The 27,079-nt window shown below is 36.2% G+C and overlaps 1 protein-coding gene and 1 long non-coding RNA gene across 6 annotated transcripts in view; one reads left to right on the top strand and one right to left on the bottom strand.

Moving 5' to 3' along the window:
- The window catches only part of LOC137248896 (uncharacterized), a 339,657-nt gene that overhangs the window by 221,905 nt on the left and 90,673 nt on the right, over positions 1-27,079 (top strand). The window lies entirely within an intron of this gene.
- LOC137248889 (synaptic vesicle glycoprotein 2B) overlaps positions 3,770-27,079 on the bottom strand; it is a 100,868-nt gene continuing 77,558 nt past the window's right edge. For 4 of the 5 annotated variants that reach the window (XM_067779862.1, XM_067779859.1, XM_067779860.1 and 1 more), the window contains exons 2-4: positions 14,739-14,980; positions 9,993-10,671; positions 3,770-5,297 (exon numbers count right to left, since the gene is read on the bottom strand). In XM_067779862.1, the coding sequence (XP_067635963.1) occupies positions 4,151-5,297; positions 9,993-10,671; positions 14,739-14,775 (1,863 nt within the window). In that variant the 5' untranslated portion in view covers positions 14,776-14,980 and the 3' untranslated portion in view covers positions 3,770-4,150. Of the gene's footprint in view, positions 5,298-9,992; positions 10,672-14,738; positions 14,981-20,978; positions 21,004-27,079 lie in introns of those variants that run through there. The other variant, XM_067779863.1, reaches the window with a different exon arrangement.

Below are 27,079 nucleotides of genomic sequence, written 5' to 3'. Positions count from 1 at the left end.
GTGGGGATAGGACACCACCATGTGGCACCGTTTGTTTAATTCTTCTTGGCTTTGATGTTTCGTTTCTGAATTGCACCGATGCCTGCCGACCACCCAGATAATTTGCGGTCCACCTTTTAAGACAGGGGGGAAGGGTAGACCCTTCCAAGTCTTGCAGTAACGTGCCATGGTTGACCGTATCAAAAGCTTTTGATAGGTCTAGCGCTACGGGTACTGTTCTATGGTGGGGCTTCTGATTTAAACCACAATTTATCTGGGTGCTAATGGCATTTAGCCCGGTGGTGGTGCTATGGAGTTTGCTAAAGCCATGCTGATGACAGGCTAGCTGCAAATTTGCTTTGAAGTAGGGGAGCAAAATGGCTTCAAGCGTCTTGGCTACTGGCGATAGAAGAGATATCGGGCGATATGACTCTCCTATGTTAGCTGGTTTCCCAGGCTTTAGTAGCGCGACCACCTTGGCCATTTTCCATTTTTCGGGTGTGACAAAGGTGGAAAGAGACAGGTTGAAGACATGTGCTAAATATTTGAAACCCTCTTTCCCTAGGCTTTTAAGCATCGGCATGGCTATGCCGTCTGGGCCCACTGCTTTGGATGGTTTAACATGACCGATGGCATCCTCAACCTCTTTGGCGGTGATGGTAATTGGTGACGCGCTGAACTTATGTTTATGTGCGTGTCTGTTGGCCCTTCGTCTATTTTTGTCGACCGCAGAATGCATTATGTATTGTCGGCAGAAAGCGCTCGCCCATTTTTTCGCATCCGACAGCACTGTCGCCAAAGGCGATGGAAACTTTGTCATTGTGCCTAGACGGATTCGATAGGGACTTTACAGTGGACCAAAGTTTACCTACACCGGCAGAGAGGTTACAACCGCTTAGGTGCTCCTCCCATTTGGGGCCGAATTTCGGGAATTCTACCGGCGGGAACGAAACGAGCCGAGGCGGATTCAATGACCTTGCGGAAAGCACGCTCCCCTTGACGGGCGTCAGTTGGGATAGGGAGGGCAGCAAAGCGGTTGTCTGTAAAGGATTTGTATTCGTCCCACTTTCCTTTTTTGAAGTTAATGAAAGTGCGTTTTTCTGCGACAATGAAGTCGGCGGAACGCTCGAGCGAAATAAGTATAGGCAGGTGGTCGGATGCCAATGTTACCATCGGCTGCCAGTTGACGCAGTTTACGAGTTCTGCGCCCACGATTGAAATATCCGGCGAACTGCGACTTCTATTGATCCGCTAACATCTCACCCCTACTGTCCACCCGCAAGTTTGAATGCCATAGATCGTGATGGTCATTGAAATAGCTTAAGATATTGCGATTGTTGCCAGTGAGTACGTCGCTGATATCAGGGCGGTATCCACTGGGGCAACAGATGACAGAAGGGATGTAGATGTTGATGATTTCTAGATTTGCATCGCCCGACCGGACAGATAATCCTTGACGTTCTAAGACACTGTCCCTGCGGTCGATGTCGGGATCAAATATATGATATTGGACAGTGTGGTGTATGATAAACGCGAGACCGCCTCCATTTCCGCTCTCGCGATCTTTTCTGTGGACATTATACCCAGAACAAGTCTGCAAAACCTTTCCTCTTCTCCGCGTTTACTACGGCGATTACAATAAACGAAACAAAATCCGCAAGCCACTTGCCGACGCTATGCTTAACAATCAGTTTCTTTTTCAAGGACAACATTCGTGACAACCCAACATACAATTGCTTGAAACGAAGCCGTCACCCAGCCCAGCGGCTTAGAATATTCGCGCGGTAGGCATGCCTGTCGTAAGAGGCGATTCAAATGCCCAAACCTGTTCGACATTGCCATATCAAATTGTTCCCGAGGTGGTCGGGATAGCATCCTAATGGTGCTAATTTCCGGTACGTACTGAATCAATATTCAGCAAAGGACCAACATTATCGAACATACTTCGCAAAACGTTCGGGAAGTTTTTATCACAGCGCGAAGAAGATGAGCAGAATGAGATATGGCAGTATATTGTCGGCTAATAATAGAAAAAGAATGCCGCATCTTAACGCGTCTCTAATACTACAAACGTCCCTATGAGGAGGTGTCCTATCAACCCTGTTGAAATATCTAATGGTGAGCACCTTACTTCTAAAACAGAAAAAGACTGGTTATCAATCCTTTCATTGGCAGCGTAATTTGAAGTTTCTCCACCCAATTGGCAATCTCACCTAACCGTGGAGAATCGTATACATCAGCATCCGGCCAAAGACCGTTTACATCGATAAAGCTACGCTACCCGAAACCTTCGGGGAGTCTCCATATAACTACAAACGCAATCGAAGACGTCTTAACTAGCATAATTAGTAGTACAACAAGGTAACACAAAGTCGAGGCGAGCTGAAATTCACATGTGGATGAGCATAACAATCCATTCTCGGCGCTGATCTAAAGGACTTCAGCTACGATGACATTTGCTACTTTGAAATGACACAAACTCAGTTTGATGTGCAAATGACATTGCCACAGCGTTGATATGCACAAAAGAGTGAATAGATTCGCGGGGACTCCAGCTGACAACAGGAAAAAAAACAACTTAATACTATATGCAGATGAGGACGACGACGCTGAACACAACTTCAAATGCTGGCGATGGAGACAGGATCGACAATGGTATGAAGAGGAGATTGGAATTGATTTAACAACAATACTATAAAAATGGTCTGAAAATTGTGGGCGCTAAGACGAACAGAAATTATCAACATCATCGGTAGCTGACGCCTAATCGGCTAACTAAGCGAGTTTGGCCGTCTCGTAAGAAGTCAGGCCAGGTATCACTGATTTGTGATAACTGACACCAATTGGGATCCCCCTGGGAGGAGGTCTCTCCCTTCCTCTGCTGTCGGATGGCGATGTTGAACGTCTTCGTCTATATGCATAACATGACCCAGCCAGCGAATTCTTCGGTATTATTCCATAGCACCGTAAAGCTCATATAGCTCATCATTATACTTGCTTCGATGCTCGCCGTCGGCATCAAGGACGGGATCATAAATGTTCGGAGAACTTTACTTTCGAAAACTCCAAAAGCCATTTCATCTTCTCTCAACACCGGCCATGACTCAAGACAGGTATGATGAGCGACTCGTAGAGTGTTATTTTTGTTCGTCAATAGAGGACTACTTTTAATTGCCTACTCAGTCCAAAGTAGCACTTAATGACTTCTGAGCTGACATTGTTTTCGCTGTTTATGCTGGCTCCCATGTAGACGAAGTCCTTCACAGTCTCGAATATAAATCCGTCAACAGTGACGTGGATGCCAAGGCTCGAATTTGACGATTCTTTCTTAGATGAAAGCAAGTACTTTGCCTTGTCCTCATATACTCCAAGACCAAAGTTTTTTGAAAATCACGAAGATAGATTCTTTGGTTGCTCTCAGCTTTATTAAGAAGAAGAGGAAGCGGACTTAACTATTTCCATAACCCTTTGATCGAAAGTGCAATAAAAATTTCCGCCCTAAAATAATTTCATTCCATTCCAAGGACACCGAAGCTATGTTGGGTGCTCAAGCACTTGATATTTTTGAGCCCAGTATGATTTTCCCTACATCGGGATCTTGGGCTCATTTCAACAAGCAACAACCGATACAAAAGTTAACTTAAACTAAATGTATCCAAGAGATCTTTCTGACCTTTGGTAATCCCCTAGAATCGCTTGCATGGCATTATTATTCCCCTAGGGAATAGAAGATTTGTTTATCGTTTTCTCTTATAACATAGTTTTATTTAAAATATGAAATTATAATCAATTTTGCTTTTAACTTTAAATTCTTGTTTGTATTTAGGTATTATTTATTTAATTTCTTTTTACTTTTACGTTTAACGGTATTAACATAGTACATATTTATATATTACATGGCTAAAAAATTTACAAGTTCCTAAGCGATATTACAATAGTACTTAGATGTGTGTGTATGCTTTTTTGTATGTATTTGTGTTTTTGTATGTATGTGTACATGCAGTGGTGGTTGCCCACCCTGGCAAACCCCTTCACAAATTCGTTTGTTCCGAGTATTTATATCCAACCAAACTTATTCGCCTCCACAACGCGACGCTCCATTCCACTTTCCTTCTCCCCTCTATTCTCAACATTGCTATCCCCCTTTTCTGCTCTAATCGTCTGCTGTCACTTAATTCAATTCCTTACGCGTTGTATTGGGCAACCACAGACACATCAGACCGCCACCAATCAAAAGAATGGCCACAATGAATGTCGGCGCCGGACAATACTGATCCAGAAGTGTGGCAATCACAATATTACCAATTATGCCACCCATACGCGCCGCTACCATAGATATGGCAACACCAGTAGCACGCAAATGCGTCGGGAATACTTCGGTTATGAGACAATCGAGCGCAGCATTAGCCGCAGAGATGGCACCGCTAAACACAGCCGTTACAATCAAATTCTGTGTTGAGTTGAATACGAAGTACATGGCTGCCGAACAAACGCCAGCTGTCATTGTACCAAAAATGAGGAAGAATTTACGTCCCAACAAGTCCATGCCTAATATCGCTATTAAATTGGCGGGCAATGCTGAGGCCAATGAAATCAAAGATTCCTGGAATACGCTCTGTGGTATGTGTGCCGAGCAGACGGCATCCTCTTTTTGTCCTTTACCCACCACATAATCGATAACTTTGCATACACCCGCCTCTTGATTGGGGAAGTCTCTGTTGTACTCCTCGAAACGATTGAACAACTCCGGAAACCACATCATCAGACCGTAATAGCCAATGTGGAAGGTGAAATTGATGGTGATGGAAACGATTGTGAATTTGAGAATTGGTGAGCTGAACAACTGTTTGCTGTGTTCGGCCATACGCGATAGCATTTTGCTGTATTTGCCCTTAACGCCAGCTTGATTTTCCTTAATCTCGGCCAGCAATTTCTCGTCGATATCCAATTCGGCAACGGGATATTGTTCAGCCGGTTTGTGCGTATTCGTTACGAAGATGCCACGGAAGATAGCCATAGCGCGCTCCTGTTTACCTCTGCTAAGCAGGAATTTCGGTGATTCGGGCAGGTAGAAGAGTAAAAATGCGACGATGAATGATGGCAAAGCACACACCACCAAGAAAATACGCCAAGAATTGTATGTAATTAAATCTGTTTTGAAGCCAATCCCACTGGGTATGATTAGCCACGCGAGCCCGGCAACAAAAAGATTACCAAAAGTCCAGAAGGCAGCCATGAAACTCAACATGGAGCCACGTTTCGCTTTCGGTTGGAATTCGGCGAAGTATGACCAGATGACTGGACCGCTGCCGCCAAGTCTGTAAATAAAAGAAGAGGGAAAGGAAGAAGTTTAGATTAAAGCTGCATAAATATTTGAGAAAAAGCATAACCGAATGAGGAGAGAACGAATGGAGTTACGTTATGATGGAATGATGTTTGCTAATAAATAACAGAATGACAAAAATGTGCCTAAATCGGAAGAACACCGAAGAAAACAAAATGTTATAAATGGAAAACGTCTTTGGATAGGATTGAAGAACTTTCAAGAAAGGAGTTGTTGTTGTTGTTGTTGTTGTAGCGATAAGGTTGCTCCCCGAAGGCTTTGGGGAGTGTTATCGATGTAATGGCCCTTTGCCGGATACAGATCCGGTACGCTCCGGTACCACAGCACCTTTAAGGTGCTAGCCCGACCATTTCGGTAACTATTTATGTGGCCACATTAAACCTTCAGGCCATTCCCTCCCTCCCCACCCCCAAGTTCCATGAGGAGCTTGGGGTCGCCAGAGCCTCGTCTGTTAGTGAAACAGGATTCGCCGCGGATAGGTGAGGTTGACAATTGGGTTTGGAGAAGCTGTATATTGCGCTGACAACCTGAAGGGTAGCACTACACAGCCCCTTGAATCTGGGAATTTAGTCGCCTCTTACGACAGGCATACCTACCGCGGGAATATTCTGACCCCATAACCCTCTGGGGTTCAAGAAAGGCGTATTCAGCCAAGATGAACTACGCTCTCGAAAAATCAAGCTAACCCTTTCGTGTTGTTGTTGTAGAGATCGTGTGATTTGAGCTTTCGTTTTGTTAGAAAATTACAAAAAAGCTTGGTTAAGTTGGTAAGCTTGGTGAAAGCTTTCTAACGAGCTTTGGAAAAGCTTTTAACTGAGGTTCTTTTCAGAAAAAGAACTTAAAGTTCTTCCCGTGATAGTGTCCCGTATAGTACCCAGTGAGAGTTCGTAGGTTCTCTCTTACTAAATCAATGAGTATGAATGATACTCTCCTTACTCGAAGTAAAAACAATTTGGCCTGCCTTTGCCCCAGGCATGCTTAACGAACGAAACGATATCATTTCGTTACGATTGACGTTCTTAACGTTAATAAACGAAACGAAGTGACTTCGTTTCGTTTATTAGCGTTGATTATCGTAACGAAATGATATCGTTTCGTTCGTTAAGCATGCCTGCTTTGCCCTGAGCATTCAATTCAGGTTCGTCTGAACTGCTTTTTTTTTCATTTACTTGTGGTTTTGCTAGTGTATGCCTTTGTGTGTCCACAGAAAGGCTCTGGACCATAAAATGCTGCTAAAGCATACTGCTTGGCTAGGTAGTCTGCCTGTTTATTAACTTCATGTCACTGATGCCCGTAACACATCCTAGCAAAACCTTGTTTTTGCATTAATCCACTAGCTTAGAAGTAATTGTGTAAGACTGCAAGGCATGTAAGACTGCCTGGCTGTCTGACGTAATGAGGATACTCCTCGAGGATAAGCCTCTTCGTAGACATTCTTCTAGTGGCATAGTAATCCATTGGTATCGACGATCTTGAAGCTCGTCCCATAGATGCCAGCTTTAGCTTTTCCGTCATCCATCCGTGAACCAGATCTCTGTGTCAGGGTCAGTATATGGATTCCCTGTTTCCCAAAGAGTTCTGTACACAATGGACACCTAAAAATTCCGTGAGATTCTGAGCGTAGGGGCCATGGCATCGCGTAGTTGGAATATGGGATTTCCTATGAGTAAATAGTTGTATGTGTACTACATGGCGTATGAGCAACTTTTTTCTCTTTGTAATATGCAAATGCAATTTTTCTATGCTGTTAACCTCGCACGCAACACGTACACACGTACATACATATCTACATATTATGAATGAATTTGCTTTCAAATATTATTTACTTTCAATTAATTAAGTATTTTCTATCATAAATATTCATAAGCGGAGGAGTGTGTTACAACAAACACTAGGGTGGACCAAAATATATATATTAGGGTGGGCCAAATTTATTGTTTAAAAGGCACATCCAGTTTCTGAATCTATGGGTCATACTGAGTAATATTGTCCATGGGACCATAGGTCTGAAATGAATTTCGAGCCTCCCTAATCAAGTGAGACAATTTTGATATAAAATTTTCTAACAAAATTAGGTAGGCTCGAAATTCATTTCAGACCTATGTTCCCATGGGCAATATTACTCAGTATGACCCATAGATTCAGAAACTGGATGTGCACCTGAAGTTTTTTTTTTCCCACATACTATTTGACCCGCCCTAATATATATATTTTTTAATTTGTAGCTTATAAAATGAAAGCTACGGGACATGTCAGAAAAGTTCAGTAAACAAATTTCCGATATTTTTTGTTTATTTTTTTTTAATTTGTAGCTTATTTTTATTTACATATTTGATTTTTTCGCAAATTTTTTTTTTTAAGCTATAAATATACAACAAAAATTCATTGCCCCCACCCTCAACAGCAAAGTAAATAAGTGAATATTGTTGTTGTTTATTTTTTCTCATAAACTCACACTACATATTCACCATTTAAGTGTAGATTTAATGATAATTTCAAAATTTTGTTTACGATTATTATTGCATTGAATGTTGCTTGTGTAAATAAACAAAAGGTGATGTAAATATGTATAGGATGGGATTTTCAAATTTGCAACTAATTTATTGGCGAGCTTTAAAAATGTTTTTGTTTTCAATTGTGTATTTGTATGTATGTATGTGTGTATGTATGACAAATTAGCACCTCGTAAACTTGTACGAAATTGAATAAAAAAATATCGCTGTGTGAAAACGTCTTATGTGACTTGGTGTGAGTGTGAGCGTGACAAAAAGTAACCTGTTTAGGCATTACGGAAGCTAGAAAGTATTTATGGCAGCTTTTTTTAGCTTACCTAAGCCGCGCTTTTAAACAATGTAAATAGCCAGCGCAACCATTAGCACAACGCTCGCGATTGATTACGTTTCATGGTTATAGCTAATGCTGCGACTACGAACTTTTGGCGCAAATTTAATTTGATTAACGCCACCAAATAGCAATAAAGTCATACAACAACGCCTCAACTCAGTGCCAATGATTCATTTTGTTGTTGTTAGTTTGTGTTGGGGGAAATTGCGATGATGATTGTAATGTGCTTGATTTTAATGAGTAAATAAAGGAATATTTTTTTGGAAATTTTTTAAATTGTTTTATATTAGGGTGGAGTGAATTTTTTTCAATGTAGAAAAGTTTATTTGCAAAAAAAAGTTTAATAATATTAATTAAAAAATGGAAAAAGAACTTTTTGAAATAAATTAATTTAAAAAAATGTCTAAAAGAAAATTAATAAGCTCTTTTTCTAGACTTATCATACACTTTGAAAGTTATTGAAGAAATTAAAAAAAATTGACACAAACTTGTTTAAATTTGAAAAAAAAAAATGTGGAAAATAATTTCTGATGGCCGTGTCAGTATCTGTTTCTGAAAATGAAGAATAAGTCAAACTTAATATTTCTAACGAAAGTTAAAACCCAAAAATTAGGAGTCATAAACAAAATTGAAGGACTTCTTCGGGATGCACAATGTTTCTAAATACAGATAATTGAAAGCATTACGAAAAGAAAATGAAACAATTTCTTTAGCAGCCACGCTTTAACAAAAGGAGTAAAATTTACCTTAAAGAAAAAATTAGGAGAAAGAATCTTTTTTTTTAATTTTTTAATAAAAGCACTTTTAAAAGATCTTCTTCGGAACTTACATTGACTTTGAATGGAAATAATTGAAAGAGTTTATAAAGAAAATATTTTTTTTTGCGGGTTGGGACGAAAAATGCATAATGCACCATAATTGCTGCCGTCATAACAACCCCGTGAACTAAAAACCACCCCTTTTGGGGATTCCAGGCAGCTTTTAAAATTTTAAAAATTTTAACTTTGTGTGTTAAAGTATTCGTTTGGAAGTAAAATTAAAGAAAAAAAAAACTAAAAAATTAAAAAAAAAGCATTTGTTCGTGCTTTGGGCATAAGTAATTAGAGGTTCTGGTACAATTTTAAAAATTAGAAAGGGAAAACATTTAAATAAAAAAAAGTTTAAAATTAAAAATACGTCAAATTAAATCTGAAACAAATGACAAAAAAATTAAAAGAAGAAATTGGGCGAAAAGGTAAAAAAAAATATTTCTCTTGTGAAGGCGAATTCAGTACCAGGTATTGTTATCCCAACAGCTGATTGCTTTTTGCTTACAGCGCCTTGTACTTTAATCAAATTAATTAAAATTTTCATTTGAATTGACATTCTTTTGCACGGCGAATAGGTTGAGTTCGCTTTGCCACCACCTGGTATGGATTCGCCTTGTTTTTGACTGAAAATTAAAAAAAATCAAATTTATGGTTATAAGGGAAGGTTGAAAAAATATTGAAAAATCGCATTAAAACCAATTTTTTTTTTTTTTTTGAAGTTGTGTTATAGAACTAAAGCGAATTCAGTACCAGGTGGTGTTATCGCATCAGCTGATTGTTTTTTCTTGATATTTTCCAACATACGCCTTGGAACAGCGAGATGTCAGTTAAACTATGCTAATGCTGTTTTTTTGACATTCTTCTGCACGGGGAATTGGGTTGAATTCGCTTTGCCAGCACCTTGAGATGTTTTTTAATTGAGAAAATATTCTTTGCGCAACTAAATTTTTTTGGTTCTTTTTCATTCCACCCTAATGCTTACAAATAATAGATATATGCACAATTTATATACTTACGCCGCGCCGTTGAGAAAGCGAAACAACATAAACCATTCGTAATTTTGCGAAAATGACGATGCAACAATACAAAAGCCATTCATAAACGATATCACAATGAGTACCTTCTTACGTCCCACGGCATCGGCGATGCTGCCCCAAAAATAGGCACCCACCATCATGCCAATGAATATAATTGAATTGAGCCATCCTTTCGAGCTCGTATTCAAATCCAAATCACATTGTGCCGACGGTAATATGAACGACATTGATATGACGTCCATTTCCTCGCTGGTGCTCACCAGACCGCAAATGGCCAATAGGATATAATGGAATTTACCATATCCACATAATTCGATGGCCTGCTCAAAACCGGCACGTATACCAGTTGGGCGACGGCTATCAGCGCCAGAACCTCCGTCATTGTTGCCACCGTTGCTGCTGTTGCTGCCTGCACCATATGTACCTACAACTCCATTGGTGACCTCAATGACGGCCGCACTACCCTTTTCTACGTCATGCTTATCACGACCAGCGCTGCTTATATCCCTCTCGTAACCTTGATTGGTTGCTGCAAATTGATATTCGGGATCCTTGCCACCACTGCCCAATGAATAGGGCTGTAAAATAGAGCGATTGTCGATCGAGTTATTTCTGCTGCTATTGTAGTTTGGTTGGATGCCAGCCTCTACATTATAGGCTAGATGTTTGAGTGATTGCGTAAGTCAAAGAGAGAAAAAAGAGAAAGACAAATAGTGAGTAATCGGTTTTATAAAAATACGAAATGTAGCTACGAATATGAGATTTTTTTTTAACTTATATAATAAGGGTATTCACCAAATCTAAAAATGTTCAATTAGGAAACGGTTGATATGAAAATTCCCCTAACTTAACATTAATGTAATATTTCACTTGTTAAGCAGAAAAGTTAATAGCAAGGCGAATACAAAAGAAAGTGAAGGCATGAAAACAGCGGATAGCTTGTTCGTCTAATTTTCTTCAGCAATTGCTAGTAGCTAAGAATGACAGTAAAGGGAAATGACGAAATTTTTTTCGACTTTTTAAAGTGCGGCGAAATCAGTCAAATTTTCCTCTGTTTAAGCTCAAAAGGATTCACTTATTTCGTTAAAACTAACTCTATTTCATCAATAGTACAGTTCAATTTAACCCAACTCGCCGTGCTGAAGAATATCAAGTCAAAGTGAAATAAGCATTGATTTCGATTAATACATTATCTTGTTGTACAAAGGCATTGCTTGAAAATTATCAAGAAGAAGCAATCCGCTGGAGGGATAACACCAACGTGTACTGATTTCGCCTTGGTACAGGTTGAGGAGAGGTCTTCGAAGAAGCTTATGCCGGAAGCTTACGCCAATTTATAGAGAGCAATTTAAAAGGAGCACGATGCAAATTGAAAGAGAAGCTCGGTCTGAGTCTCCTCGGATGTTAATCTCGCCAACTATTTATTGATTTTATTGTATATACCCGTTCATAATTCGTGAACCATAAATATTCCACATAAAAATAAAACTTGTATAGTAATTGAATTTTAACCATGATGCCATTTCAATTAGAGGTCTCTGATTAGCATATGATTATCTTCGAAAGTTTTTAGGCGCGAAAAATTTGCGCCATGAATATACATAAGTACACGTACTAGTGATGCTAATTTTAGTTTTTTTTGTGTCGGGATTTTCACTTTTGTAAATAAGAATTTATTTTACTTCAGCAAGTCGCTTGAAAAGATACCTATATATATGTAAAAATTGTAGAAGGACTGATGAGCGATTTCGACTGAACCGGCCAGGTTAGGTTAGGTTGAACTGACCGGCTCATGAGGGCCTCACATAGACTGAATAAGTCCGTAGTATTACCAGAAGTTTGTTTTAACGACCAAACTGAAAAACCCTATCAAAAACCAGGACCTATGTTATAAAATAACTCCGTCCTCTTGGCAAATACTAGAAGCTTCCTAGGATGTAAGCGACTTGCTGCTTCTAGATCTAACAGCTGTATCACTCCCAATAGCTGGAGTCTTAGCCTGGCAAGCGCAGGGCAAGAGCACAGAACGTGCTCGATCGTTTCCTCCTCCAGCCCGCATTTCCTACATCTGCTATCACTGACCAAGCCTAATTTAAAGGCATGTCACGCCTGAAGGCAGTGTCCAGTCAGAATACCCGTCATGAGTATACAGTCCTCTCTTTTTAATGATAGAAGCAACTTTGTTAGTCTAAGGTTGTAAGACCTGCACATAATCATCGACATTTTACAGCCCCGCGCTTGAACCCACGCCTTTCCTGCTTGGTCGACCATGTGCACCTCTCGCCTTCGCTTAATTTCGCCCAGTCTAATTGGGACGTCTACGGAGCAAGCTTCAAGTGATGCGCCCTTTTTAGCTAGTTCATCCGCTTTTTCATTCCCATCTATTCCCATATGCCCTGGGACCCCATGTATGCTTCTCCCTGTCCCGATTCTCTCCAGGGACTGCTTACACTCTAACACGCATTTAGATGCTGTGCTATGCGAGATTATTGCCTTAATTGCTGCTTGACTGTCAATATAAAAGTTAACACGATTGCAGCTTGGGCTATTTGAACCGACCAGAACTACGGCAAATTACGACCGAAGTATAACCTCAAAGTTTTTTAAGGACGAAACAGAGATTTTAGTGACTTTACTCAAAACACAGATTTAAAAAAAAACAAAGTCATGAGAGGAAATGTTTTCCGAGACGGTTTTTTTTGGAGTTGAGCCGAAATCGAAGCGAACATTTGCAACTGCAAATGAACAACTCCTGAAAAAGAAAATCCGAAATCAGGGTATAGTAACATGTATTGTACAAAATGATTATAATATTGTGACGAATATTAGCATCACTAAGCCGATACTAAGCAGCCACTCGTATGGACGTAAACAAATCATCATTTACACACATACATACAAGGCAACGGAGAGATACTCACAAACATATGTAATCATCAGCCGAAGTAGTACTCACATATACGCACGCATATGGCTACCAACTACAAATATACATGTATATGGCTGGTAACCAAGCAGTAAGTTCGCGAAATTACTAGACCTTAGGAGAAATGGGTGAACGAGGAACCGAGAGCATAAAAGCAGCGCAAGCTGAGCATGACTAATCAGTTTGATTTAAACAAGCAATTAGTTGTGAAGTATAAGTGTTATTGTGAGTACTCTCAAAGTAGTCTAATAAAGACCATTTTCATTACTGAATATTGGAGTTACTTATCCGACAATTTAGCGATTCGAACGTTTGCAGAAGGTTTCAAATAAGCGGAATTACGCAAAATTCATTACAATGTTTAAGGAAACGTTTAAAATTTCTACTACCTGAATTATGAAGTTTTAGTGATTTGTATAAAACAATAAAATATGTATCAAAATAAATTCGGTATTGAAATCACAAAATTATTGTTTTTTTTTTCGGGGCTGTCATAATCTAGGCCATTCGTTTAAAAACAAAAAACATACTTTTTCGATTCCGCTTCACAAGCAGTTTTTTATTTACGTGCATGTATAAAAAAGTGTATGAAGAGCATACAAATAAGAAGAAGAAAAATAAAAAAAGTACCTTCAAAGCGTGAAACTTTGATTATTTTTATTTTTAGCAAAAGTAAGCCAATTTGTTTTTGAAAGGTCATTCTATGAGAAATTTTTGCATAGCTGTGTCTTTATCAGTGCAAGTAATTCGGGTTCAGTGAGTTGAGAAGGTCTTTTTGTTCACATATCAATATTAGGGTGGAGAGAAAATGAGAAAACAGAACTATTTGTGCCCTGTACACACTATGAATAAATGATTTTGTTGCTTTTAGGAATTTCCGAATGGTTAAATAATTTCGAAATTTTCTTAATTAAAGCTGCCATATATTTTGGTATATATAGTGGCCCATTTAGTGCGGGAAAAGTGGGAAAAAAACGAGTACATTGTAAACAAAAAATGTGGCCGGCAGGGCCGCATTAACACTCAACGGGGCCCTAGGCAACCATACATTTGGAGGCCCTTTTTTCACGTCCGTTCCCTTCTTTTTTCGATTAAAAAATAGAAACATATCTTTCATAAAAATTTTATTGGCACAATGTAATAATATCAATAAAATTACTATCTACATTTTAATTTGTTTGTTTTCCGCAAATTCATCAATTATATCGTCAATATCGATTTTGTTCAATAAATCTGACTCAATGCAAAGTATACCACAACCAGTGTACATTTTGAGATAATTCCTTTTTATTATTCAATATACTCTCCTTTCACTTCGATAAACTTCTTTGCACGCTAATACAATTTGTCAAATGAGTCGGAAATGTCCTTTTTAGGAACCTTGTCTAGTTCGTCGGTCGTCGCCTTTTGAATGCGGTCAATTGAGTTTTATTTATTTGAGTAAAATTCATTTCTAGTTCTGATTATATTTTTCTTTCACTTTCTAGAATTTTATGTTTGTAAAAAAGTTTTAGAAGTCTTTTTCACTTTTCGGGGGCCCCCTAAAATCGGGGGACCCAGGCAACTGCCTAACTTGCCTACTCGTTAATCCGGCCCTGGTGTCCGGGCTACAACGTTGAATTCGCTTTTATTTGATTTATTTTTTTCCTTATTGACACACCCAAATTAAAAACAAATATTTCATATTTTAGTATTTTGTTTTGAATATAACAAAAATCTCATTTTCGTTAGCTACATTAATTTTTATAAAAAACAAATTTTATTTTTAGATAAATATGTAGGTTAAAGTATGTACTTACAATCACTTTTATTCTTAATCGAATCACCTTCTACCATTCTATGAGTTCGGTTTTTTGTTGGTTTTTCTCTCGCTTGAATCGAGACCAGTAAAATTATATAAAGAAAATTAAAGAAGTGAAATTAATCACTTAATAAAAATTTAATTTTTTCGGGTTGTTGTCTTGCCGGTTTGCGATACTGCAATACCACCACTATTTATTTACGAGAAATAAAAAATAAATTTCAATAACCCTTTATCGGTCTGCAAAGATAAGAAAATAGAGCAAACATGTTATTAATTTAAATTAAATTATAATAAAAAAATGCAAAAACTTAAAGCGATAAATTCATACCTAATTCAAATTTCCAACTTTGAATCAAATGGTTATACTATTAATCATTACAAAGTACAAAAAAATTAGAACTTCTTTTTGCAAAGGAGTCACCAAGGTATTTTTAATAAAACTGACTTCGTATAGAAATTTTTTTGCTGAACGCACTCATAGTTCAGCACGTTGAAGATTTGTGACGACAAGGGGTCTTTGGTTAGTTTAAAAAAAAAAATTGGAAGAGTTTGAACTTTGCTACCTTATAAAATATTACTACTTCCTGTACAAAGCTTAACATTTCGTACTTACACTTCAAACTTCCACGATTAGTCGTTCCATAGTTGTTTTACCACAGAAATGAAAATGCCTAGTAAATCTTTAAGCTTTGTATCCATATCAAAAGAAAAGTGAAGTCCATATAAAAAACTCTCAAGAAATGCTTAAGGAAGTTTTCGTTTGTCAAGTACTTAGTGTCCACTTCTTGAGAAAACTCATACGCCCTCTCCTACCTTTTTCTAAAGATTTTTTAGCAAATGTGCACAGGAAGTCCTGGCTTCGCCAAGATTTATGTGTGCGTCTCATTATTTCTTGAGCAACGACCCTGTAAGAATACAATTGGTTAAACACCAGGGATAACTGCAACTGTATTCATGAGTTTTTTTTTTAACGGAATATGCAGTTCCATTTGAACACAAGTGTTTTTTTTCTCTTTTTAGTGTATTCTCTCTAACTTAAGTGCATTTTCATTTCTAATATGTTAGTTTTAACAAATTTTCTTCTAATGCATTGCTGAATCTGACTTTCGTGTCTTGCAGGGTACTGACGCCGCTTCATACTTCTCTGCAACTATTTTTCACACAAAAAAAACTAAATTTTTTCTTGAGCGTTTTCTTATGACTTGGATACCGCCCTTTAGCAACATGTTGTATCAACACGTAGAAAATTCCTGATGCCTCCGGAAAGATGTGAAAAGGTGGTGGAGGTCTCCTTCCTGGGTGCAATTTCTAAGTGTTAATATGAAATATTATTATTTTCGTGAGAATCAAAACTTAAACTCTTAAGGATTCTGCACGCGGAAGACACCTTGTGACCAGTTTTCCTTTTAAAAAAATAACATGCTTACTTTGTTGCGTAATTGTACAGTGTTACTTTAAAATTATTTTCAGAGTTGCCTTATAATTCATATTGGAAGTGCAGCACAATTTTATAAAATTTCTCTTAAAGTACAAACTTTTAATTGCAGCAAATGGTACTTAATGCGTAAACAACTCAAAGTATTTACATTTATCACATAAAAAACGAAAAAAATATTTAGTGCATGTGATGTGAATTTACCGGTCTCTGAGTATTAAACAAATAACCGGCAAATTCTGAAATTTTATTGGGACAAATCCCACTTCATATTGTGGCGAATTTTCACATCACTAAATAAATGCACAACAACAAAAACATTAAAGCCAGCGACATAAACACATTAATCATCATTTACCCATATACATATAAGGCAACGGAGAGATACTCATAAACAAATGTAATCATCAGCCGAAGTAGTACTCACATATACACACGCATAAGGCTATGCGAGAGACTATAAACTACAAATATACATGTACGTAGATGGCTGGTAACCAAGCATGAAGTTCAAGAAATTACTAGACCTCGGTCGAAATAAGCGAATGAAGCAACGGAGAGTATAAAAGCAGCACAAGCTGAGTAGTCAGTAATCAGTTTGATTTAATCACGGTATTGGTTGTGAAGTATAAGTGTTATTGTAGTCTAATAAAGACCATTTTGCATTATTGAATATTGGAGTTATTTATTCAACAGTTTAGCAATTCGAACGTTAGCAGGTTTGGAATAAGCGAAATTTCCCTAAATTCGTTACAATATATATGACAAATCAAACAAACACTTAAGTAATGTTTACACTCAAAACTTAACCGATTACTGCTCATCAATGTTGTTTTATTACCCAATCAAGTACTTAAACAACACAACGCTTAAGTAATTTCTTTTTATTATTCAATAAAAAATCGTACTAAATGGAAAGCCCTTATGGGCACATTTTTAGGGTATAATTAAAGCAAAGTGACTGCACTTTCTGTATTCTTAAACCTAGTTTACATATAGATTATGTATTTTTTTTGAAGTAAACAAAAGAATCGGTAGATGCAAAGTGAACTCATTGAGGTTGTAAAATGATAGAGCTATAACAATGTTCAAGGGTTTAAACATTTTGTATTTATGCAACTTAGTATTTTAAAACCTTTATGACCGCAAATGGAATTCCAGCTAATGCCGTTGACAGTCTTAAAATTTTCTTATATGATTTAGCGACTATAGCTGATCAAAGTTTAACGAATATCGATAAAAAGTGGTTACTGAATACCATGAAAATCGTTTAAAAAAAGTTAGTAGAACTATAAGCGGCAAAGGCTCCCAGCGGGTTAGGGGGCTTTGAATATACCCGCGGCAACTATGCCTGCCGTAAGAGGCGACTAAAATACCTAAATGATGCATAGGGTTTCAAGGGGCTGCCAGTTCAATGTATAGCTTATCCAACCCAATTGCCAACCTCACCTACCCGTGTTGAGTTCTATTATTTTACCAGCCGAAGCAGTGGCGACCACAAGTTTCTCGTGGAACTAGGGGGCGGCGGCGGAATGGCCTAGATGGTTCAATGATAACTTTTTCACTTCTTTACGGTTTTATAAAATAAATAAAAAAATCAAAAGTTTCAAAAAGTCGATGGCGAAATGTTGTATATATGAAAGAGATAGTGAAAAAGTAGAGATTTGCGATGTAAGGCATTTGCTTTGAACAGCAGCTTTTTAGTTAGCTGGCCTTTAGTGGCCTCTGAAATAATTTTTTGAGCAATGAATCAAGTCGCCAGCGCTCACGTTAAGCCCACAAAACCTCAAGAAGTAGGAACAGCAGGCATTCATAAATGTTTACATACACCTGTACTTGATTGTAGAATAAGTATGCTCGGTGAAAATAGAATAGCAAATAAAATTAAAAAACTTTGAAGAAACTGTAAAAGAACTGCTGGCATGGCGAGTTATGTACATATGTACATCAGCAATTTTGTTGAACAGTAAAAATTGTTTTTTATACTCAGCTGAGCAGAGCTCACAGAGTATATTAAGTTTGATTGGATAACGGTTGGTTGTACAGGTATAAAGGAATGGAGATAGATATAGACTTCCATATATCAAAATCATCAGGATCGAAAAAAAATTGATTGAGCCATGTCCGTCCGTCCGTCCGTTAACTCGATAACTTGAGTAAATTTTGAGGTATCTTGATGAAATTTGGTATGTAGGTTCCTGAGCACTCATCTCAGATCGCTATTTAAAATGAACGATATCGGACTATAACCACGCCCACTTTTTCGATATCGAAAATTTCGAAAAACCGAAAAAGTGCGATAATTCATTACCAAAGACAGATAAAGCGATGAAACTTGGTAGGTGGGTTGAACTTATGACGCAGAATAGAAAATTATTAAAATTTTGTACAATGGGCGTGGCACCGCCCACTTTTAAAAGAAGGTAATTTAAAACTTTTGCAAGCTGTAATTTGGCAGTCGTTGAAGATATGATGAAATTTGGCAGGAACGTTACTCCTATTACTATATGTACGCTTAATAAAAATTAGCAAAATCGGAGAAGGACCACGCCCACTTTCAAAAAAAAATTTTTTTAAAGTAAAATTTTAACAAAAAATTTAATATCTTTACAGTATATAAGTAAATTATGTCAACATTCAATTCCAGTAATGATATGGTGCAACAAAATACAAAAATAAAAGAAAATTTCAAAATGGGCGTGGCTCCGCCCCTCTTCATTTAATTTGTCTAGGATACTTTTAATGCCATAAGTCGAACACAAATTTACCAATCCTTTTGAAATTTGGTAGGGGCATAGATTTTATGACGTTAACTGTTTTCTGTGAAAATGGGCGAAATCGGTTGAAGCCACGCCCAGTTTTTATACACAGTCGTCCGTCTGTCCTTCCGCATGGCCCTTAACAAGATAACTTGAGCAAAAATCGACATATCTTTACTGAACTTAGTTCACGTACTTATCTGAACTCACTAGATCTTGGTATAAAAAATGAACAAAATCCGACTATGACCACGCCCACTTTTTCGATATCGAAAATTACGAAAAATGAAAAAAATGCCATAATTCTATGCCAAATACGAAAAAAGGGATGAAACATGGTAATTGGATTGGTTTATTGACGCGAAAATATCTTTAGAAAAAACTTTGTAAAATGGTTGTGACACCTACCATATTAAGTAGAAGAAAATGAAAAAGTTCTGCAGTGCGAAATAAAAAACCTTTGAAATCTTGGCAGGTATTACATATATAAATAAATTAGCGGTATCCAACAGATGGGTCACCCTGGTCCACATTTTGGTCGATATCTGGAAAACGCCTTCACATATACAACTACCACAACTCCCTTTTAAAACTCTCATTAATAACTTTAATTTGATACCAATATCGTACAAACAAATTCTAGGGTCACCCCTGGTCCACCTTTATGGCGATATCTCGAAACGGCGTCCACCTATGGAACTAAAGATCACTCCCTTTAAAATACTCATTAACACCTTTCTTTTGATACCCATATTGTACAAACAAACTCTAGGGTCACCCCTGGTCCACCTTTATAGCGATATCTCGAAACGGCGTCCACCTATGGAACTAAAGATCACTCCCTTTAAAATACTCATTAACACCTTTCGTTTGATACCCATATTGTACAAACAAATTCTAGGGTCACCCCTGGTCCACCTTTATGGCGATATCTCGAAACGGCGTCCACCTATGGAACTAAGGATTGCTCCCTTTTAAAATACTCATTAAAACCTTTCATTTGATACCCATATCGTGCAAACAAATTCTAGAGTTAACTCTGACCCACCTTTATGGCGATATCCCTAAATGGCGTCCACCTATAGAACTATGGCCCACTCCCTCATAAAATACTCTTTAGTGCCTTTCATTTGATAGACATGTCATACAAACACATTCCAGGGTTTCCCTCGGTTCATTTTCCTACATGGTTATTTTCCCTTATGTTGTCACCATAGCTCTCAACTGAGTATGTAATGTTCGGTTACACCCGAACTTAACCTTCTTTACTTGTTTTTTTGGGAAGCTTCATTATTTTTACCTTTTTTTTTAAGTTTTACCAGAAGCATAATAAAGTTGCCACTTGTTGTTGGAACATGTTGCTTAAAATTTTCTTAGCACTTCTGCTTATCTTAACATTTATTTGCATGTGAAAAAAGCACAGCCGTGCCGACCTATGAGGACTAAGCTGGGTTGATTTGCATGGACGAAAGTTAACCCATATCGCGCCATCGATTTTTCGATAGGTTTTGGGCTCAGGAAAAAAAGTTCCACTAAGCATACCCAAAAAAATAATTTTCGAGCCTGCAAAATTTGAGTTTTTTGATTTTTTTTTCTTTGATTTTTAAGGTTTTTTTCATGACCTACTTAAAAAATTTTCATTTGATTTAAATTAAATATTTAATTATTTAAAATTTAATTTATTAAAATTTTCATGTATACCCTGTCCGACTCAAAATTGTCCGCTAAAAACTTTGGCGATAAAAGTTTTTTGAAAAAAAATTAAATATTTTTTGGGTTTTGAGGAGATTTGGTGGAAAAATTTATTTTTTCGCCATTTTTTTTAAGGGTTTCTTCAGAAACGTGCAAAAGTGTTGCCGATGGAAACGAATTTGTCTCATAGTTTCTATCCCAATTAAAATTATGCGATAAAAACGTTGGCATTAACAGTTTAAAAAACAAATTTTTTTTGGGTTTTTGGGACTTGTTTTGGTCGAAATCGATTTTTTTCATTTTCAAGGCTCCAAATCATTTTTTATGTATATGTTTCCGTTAGACCCACCAATAAGTATACCAAAATGATCAGGGGACGAGCTAAGTTGATTTAGCCGTGTCCTTCTGTCCGTCCGTCCGTCCATCCGGAGTTCAACCAGAAACACTGTGAAACGAGAATTTTATATATAAGATTGAAACACATCTAACATAATATAAATAATGGAAGATTTAATAATATATAAATTCGTTAATAAATAACACGAACGTCAATCATAATAACAGAGTTTATTTTTTCTAACTTTCTTTATTTCTTGCTTTCATGTATTTATCAAGCAACTTCAATAGAAAGAAATTAGTAAATATTTGTTCCAATTTGACTTAAACTTTGTTAAATAAATTTGAATTTCATTTAAAATTTTTGCTAATAACAAATGTGCCTCTCTAGATGTGCAAACAAAAATACAAATATTATTATTTTCGTAGTTGCGACCTTAATTAAATAACTGCAGCTTTAATTTGGGTTGCTTGTTTCTTTTTTCTTTTTTTCTTTTCTTTTGCTATGGAATTCTAAGTAAAATTAATAAAACGTATATTCTATGCATAGAACAGCGTATTCCGCATTCTTTTATATATGTAAGTATGAGTAATATTAGAACCCTTATTATGTAAAACGCGAGGACGCAGCGAATGACAGTTTTTCATGTGAAGCAACTCACTTAAGTGAATGACAGTAAATGCTACAACATTTTTCATAATAAGGCCCTAAAATCTGATGTATATCGGAATGCGGCCACCGTGGTGTGATGGTAGCGTGCTCCGCCTAACACACCGTATGCCCTGGGTTCACACCCTGGGCAAAGCAACATCAAAATTTTAGAAATTAGGTTTCTCAATTAGAAAAACATTTTTCTAAGCGGGGTCGCCCCTCGGCAGTGTTTGGCAAGCGCTGCGGGTGTATTTCTGCCATGAAGAGCACTCAGTGAAAACTCATCTGCCTTGCAGGTGCCGTTTGGAGTCGGCATAAAACATGTAGGTCCCGTCCGGCCAATTTGTAGGGAAAATCAAGAGGAGCACGACGCAAATTGGAAGAGAAGCTCGGCCTTAGATCTCTTCGGAGGTTATCGCGTCTTACATTTATTTTTTATTTTTTTAATTACCGAGACATATTGCTTTATGCAACTATTTTTGTTATTGTTACGCCTATCACACCGAAAATCCTGGGTTCAAGGCGAAAGCAGCATAAAAATCTTTAGAAAAAAGTCTTTTGGTTACAGAAAAGTGTGGAATAGTCCCGTAAATTTGTATTTATTTTTATTTGATTATTTATTGGCTTATATTTGGTGAACTTTTTTTTTAGTTGATTTGATTGTTGAATCTGCCAATTCAAAATCGACAATTTGTGCGAAGTTTATTCAACAGCTATTTGCGATGGATAAAAATTGACAGAAATATCTATCGGTTGAATCGACCCGTAATTCGGTTGATTTTACCTGCTTCAATCGGTTGGCATTGATCAATTTCGCAATAAATGTTAGTTGCATTTGAAAAATTTGTTTAAATAAATTGAATCAGCCGTTTATGTCATTCAATTTTCAAAATCAACAAGAAATTGACTGCAAAGTTGATTAATGCACACAACATTGTTTTTAAGTTTTTTTTGTTGCATCATACAAAAAAAAAAAAAAAAAAAATTTTAAATTTTCTTTTAACCTAGATATTGCGCCTTGATTATTAATATTACGAATAACACAACAAAGTTCAAAATAAGACAGTAAGCAGCGATTTGTCACGGATTGGCATAACAATATGCAGTAGTTAAAGCATTTTATTTATAAAAATATAAATTTGATAAAAAAAAATATTCCCAATAATATTGCTTGACATTCCATCATTGTTTATCATAATTTGGCTACTTAAATTGAGGTTATGTTGCGAATAGAGTCGAAGGCAGTAAAAGAAGGCAGTCGAGTGGAGAACAGAGTTGCATTGCTTCAATATACATACTTTCAATCTTTGTATCAATATTGAAGATAAATTTTGAAAAAATAACTAAATACCTGAATATAAGCAAACTTTTTCTCTTAATTACTGCAAGCAAGGTCTCCTTAATGCTAAATTATGCAAAATTATCACAACTCATGACTGTTTAAAAATTTAACTTGAATTTCTTTAAAGATTTTCGTAATATGGCCATTAGTTATGTTTGTGTGTGTGTGCTAATTTAGAGCGATTAGCTGTTAGTTGCCCTACTTGGTAAGGTTTACAAAGTATTCCATTACCAGAGTATCTTGTTAGTACTTGATATGTTAATTCTTTTAAATTTGTTATATAATTAATTCTAAAATTAAAACTTATAAGTGCGCGCTTACATACATATATGTAAAATCCAACCACTTAAACTGCTATAACAATCCCGTTAAAGTAAATTTATGAAGATATTGCATCAGATTTTTGTTTGTTTTTACTTTAAAAGCAGTAAGTGAATTGGCAAATGTTAAAAGTACATGTTTACAATTTATTAAATTGCGTAACTGCAGACGTATACTTCAAATAACTTGCAGGAATTCGAAAAGCGCAAGTGCATAATAATAAATTTTTTTTTTTGGTTTGTGGCTGTAGCATTTTGTTTCCTCTTGCGGTTTAGGTGTAGTAGAATATGCCCGAGGTATACCGGTTATAAGAGGCGACTATAAGAGATGGCTATCCAATCCAGAGTGATGTATTACTCGAAAGAGAGCAGTGTGGGCACGTGTCTCATTTGCGCGACCCTATCACGGTCGTTAAAAACTGTAACAAGGAGAGCAGGACTGGTCAGTCTTTAATTTTAATACTTCTATATAGCTCTTGTCTCCTGCCTTGGGGTTCGAATGAATAGCGGGGGCTGTATTTTCATCTCCCAAGTGTGGTTTTGCTTGCATGCGAGGGAGTTTACTTTTGCGGAAGTTCGGAAGTTGACAATTAAGGATTCTTAACGAAGTATATTCTCCGCTGGAGTTGATATAATGCATTCTCTTCAGATTTATTCGATATTCTTCGTTGGAAAGTTACCTATTCTAGCCTAATCTTAAATTTTTCAATGAACGACATTCATCTAGTAAGAGTGCGATTAGTAGATGAGGCTTCAAGTCGTTGACTCGAAAGGACATTTCTTAATTGTTATGTAGATTATCCTGGTGCTCAGAAAAGCTTGTTCACATCACATTGATACTTGTATTGAAATTGTGAAATCGAATCATGTATATGATTGCATTGTGCCAAATGATGAAACGAATTATTTATGCTTAGAATATAATGCTAATGGAACTCAAGGTGGAGTTTCGATTCTTCACTGAACGGTTTGGGTTGGAAACATGGAGCTGTTACGCTGGGCCGCTGATCACGCTAGATCCGTGTGTTTGACTCTGTGAGGTTGAGCCTAAAATGCAGGTACTCACGTTAAACATATTTATTATAATTGTTGCATTTTATTATTAAAATGAATTTAGAATTGTTTAAAATTGAAGCGTTTATTATGAAAAGAGCAAGTGTCCGCATTCTCATATGTGTGATGACTAGTACCTAGTGCCTACCTAATGATTTCCTAGCTTATAGTATTATATTATTTAGTATTATGTTTACTTCAATTACAAAACTCGTAAACAACTCTACAAGCTAAATAAAACCATTTAAAAATAAATTATACATGTTTTATTTTATTTTCGTGAAAATACTGTAGTATTAGAATCTTACATTTGCTTTCAATTAGAGAACCAAACTTGAGTCCAAACAATCCTTTTTTCAAACTTAAGTAACAGCATTTTAACTCGAGAATTATAGCGTACTCAGCAAAGACGGAATTTTTTATAAAGCAAAAGATGCTATTGCTTAAATTCAAAAAATTTAATTCCCAACTTGTGGTTCTCCGACTGGACTCAAATGTAAGATTCCATACTACAGTATTTTCACGAAAATAAAATAAACATAATTTATTTTTTCTTATGATAATTTATTTTTGATTAATTACGCTTCATTACTGCTATCAACCAGGCGTTTATTTCTCACAATAAACAGCTGCTGGTTTTGGTTGTACCACCTTGCAAATTTTTTTTTTCAACTCCATCTCAACTCGATATACAATATAGGATATCAACCGGAGAAATTGTTGGATATTCATTTGAGAACTACGCTCGTATTACCATTTTCACTCAAGCTATAACTGTCAAACTTTTCCGAAAAATTATAACATGTTATGGATCTAACGAGTACTATTTTTCACTAATTTAAATATTCCATTAATCCGATCCACCATTTCAGAGCTATTGTAATTTAAAAAATGAGTTTCGATCACGGATCGCATAAGCAAACTTAGTTTTTTGCTTAGCTTAACCAACTACGTAAAAACCGGGCCTAAGCGCAGTTTAACTGAAGAAGTCAGTTGAAATTTGGCTGAAAAACCGGACCTTAATGTGCGTAAGGTAAATTTTCAATTAAGGTCCTGTGAAATGTTTTTGTTCTTTCAAAACACATAGTTACATGCATGTTAAATTAGAATAATTAGTGCCAATTACATTTACAACATTTAATTGTTCATTAAATTAATCGCTTAATCCCGACCTAATTCGTATTACGTTTAATTATGTATGGTTATGCTGCACTTAATTATGTTAATTGTATAGCTCGTTAGTTAAATTTTTGGCGCGCTGTATTTAATGAATGACCGTTTGTTAGTTTAGTCATAAATAAAATGTAAACATATGCCAAAGTAAATATGTAGCCATTGAAAAAAAAAATTTAAAAAAATATTTGCTAACAAAGAAAAAGCCAACAAAATCTAAAATTATAGCGCACGACAACAAAAAGTTATGAATAAAAAAAAGGCAAAACAGCTACAAAATTGAGTAAACAAAATAAAAAAAGGCGTAAAGCAACAGCCAACAAGTTCCTGTTCTCCTTCATTTGGACATTGACTTAGAAGCGAGTACGCACTTATGACACCGAAAAAGCAAAACAAATCATAAACAAATATACGAAGCAACAAATACAACATTCTATTGCAGCAGTCGCATGTGCAAAATGTTGCATTGCATTTGCACCAAATTTGTTGTCCAAATGAATAACGCTAAATCAGGTTCAATGACAAAGTATGGACTGGCTGTTAATTTAGAATGTAAAAAATAAACTACTTACAGGCCTGTTTTATATAATAGCTTACTTTCAAAACTCGTTATGGAAAAGTTTATCATTTTACAAATTAGAATAATCTACACTTATAAACTTTTACAGCTGCATTTAATGAATCATTTACATTCAAATGTGTGCCCTTAAATCGTATTTTCATTCATTTCATTTTTATTGAGCATTTTACTTATATCTATTTATGTACAAGTTTCGCAATATTACAAACTGTGCAACACAAAGTTTAAACATAAAATCTTACTACTTATAGATAAGTACATCTAGATATAAAAAAAGGTAAGACATTTTATATGTTATACTTAACATAGTGTCAAATGTCATCTTCACTGAATATATAAATATTAAAGTTAAAAATTAATTATATGTTGAAAATAGGTAAAAATAAATCAATTTATGTAACTAACGCATTTAATAGAGCTTTTGTAAAGATAAAGGTAATACAAAGGAAAGCAATGAACATAAGACAAAATTAGTTAATTAAAAACTGTTTATGAATTGGTCCGCAGCAAAACTTCGATTTCGGTATGCGAAAGGCCCAAAAGAAAGGAATTCACGTTTTCCATGAATTGTTGTAAATTTCGTAAGGCACGAATTTCGGCAGGTAGTGCATTAAAAAGTTTTCTAGATACTATCGTATAAAACTTGGTAGAGTGTGTGGTTCGCGAGGAAGGTACAACTACAGCAGGATGTGAGTTTGTCCTTAGATTATAGGTTTCCGATCTCATACTATGTAGGTATCCACACCTTATAAAAAAATTTTTAAAACTTTAAAATAATAAAGCTCCCTTGAGGGATGAAATCGATTAACATTAGATAATTTTCTAATAACAAATTTTTGCAAAACAAATATAGGTTGAATTTTGCTCAGGGTAGCGCCTCCCCAGCAGCTGATTACATACATTAATTTAGAATTAAATAAAGCATAATATACCGTTTTAAGAGTAGAGTTAGAACAGCAACTTCTTAGATGATAAAAACAGCGTAAAGAAGATT

Source organism: Eurosta solidaginis, chromosome 4 (assembly GCF_040869045.1).
Source record: "Eurosta solidaginis isolate ZX-2024a chromosome 4, ASM4086904v1, whole genome shotgun sequence".
Taxonomy (NCBI): domain Eukaryota; kingdom Metazoa; phylum Arthropoda; class Insecta; order Diptera; family Tephritidae; genus Eurosta; species Eurosta solidaginis.
The sequence above is the reverse complement of the archived record's forward strand: the minus strand, read 5'-3'. Positions and strand labels throughout refer to the sequence as shown.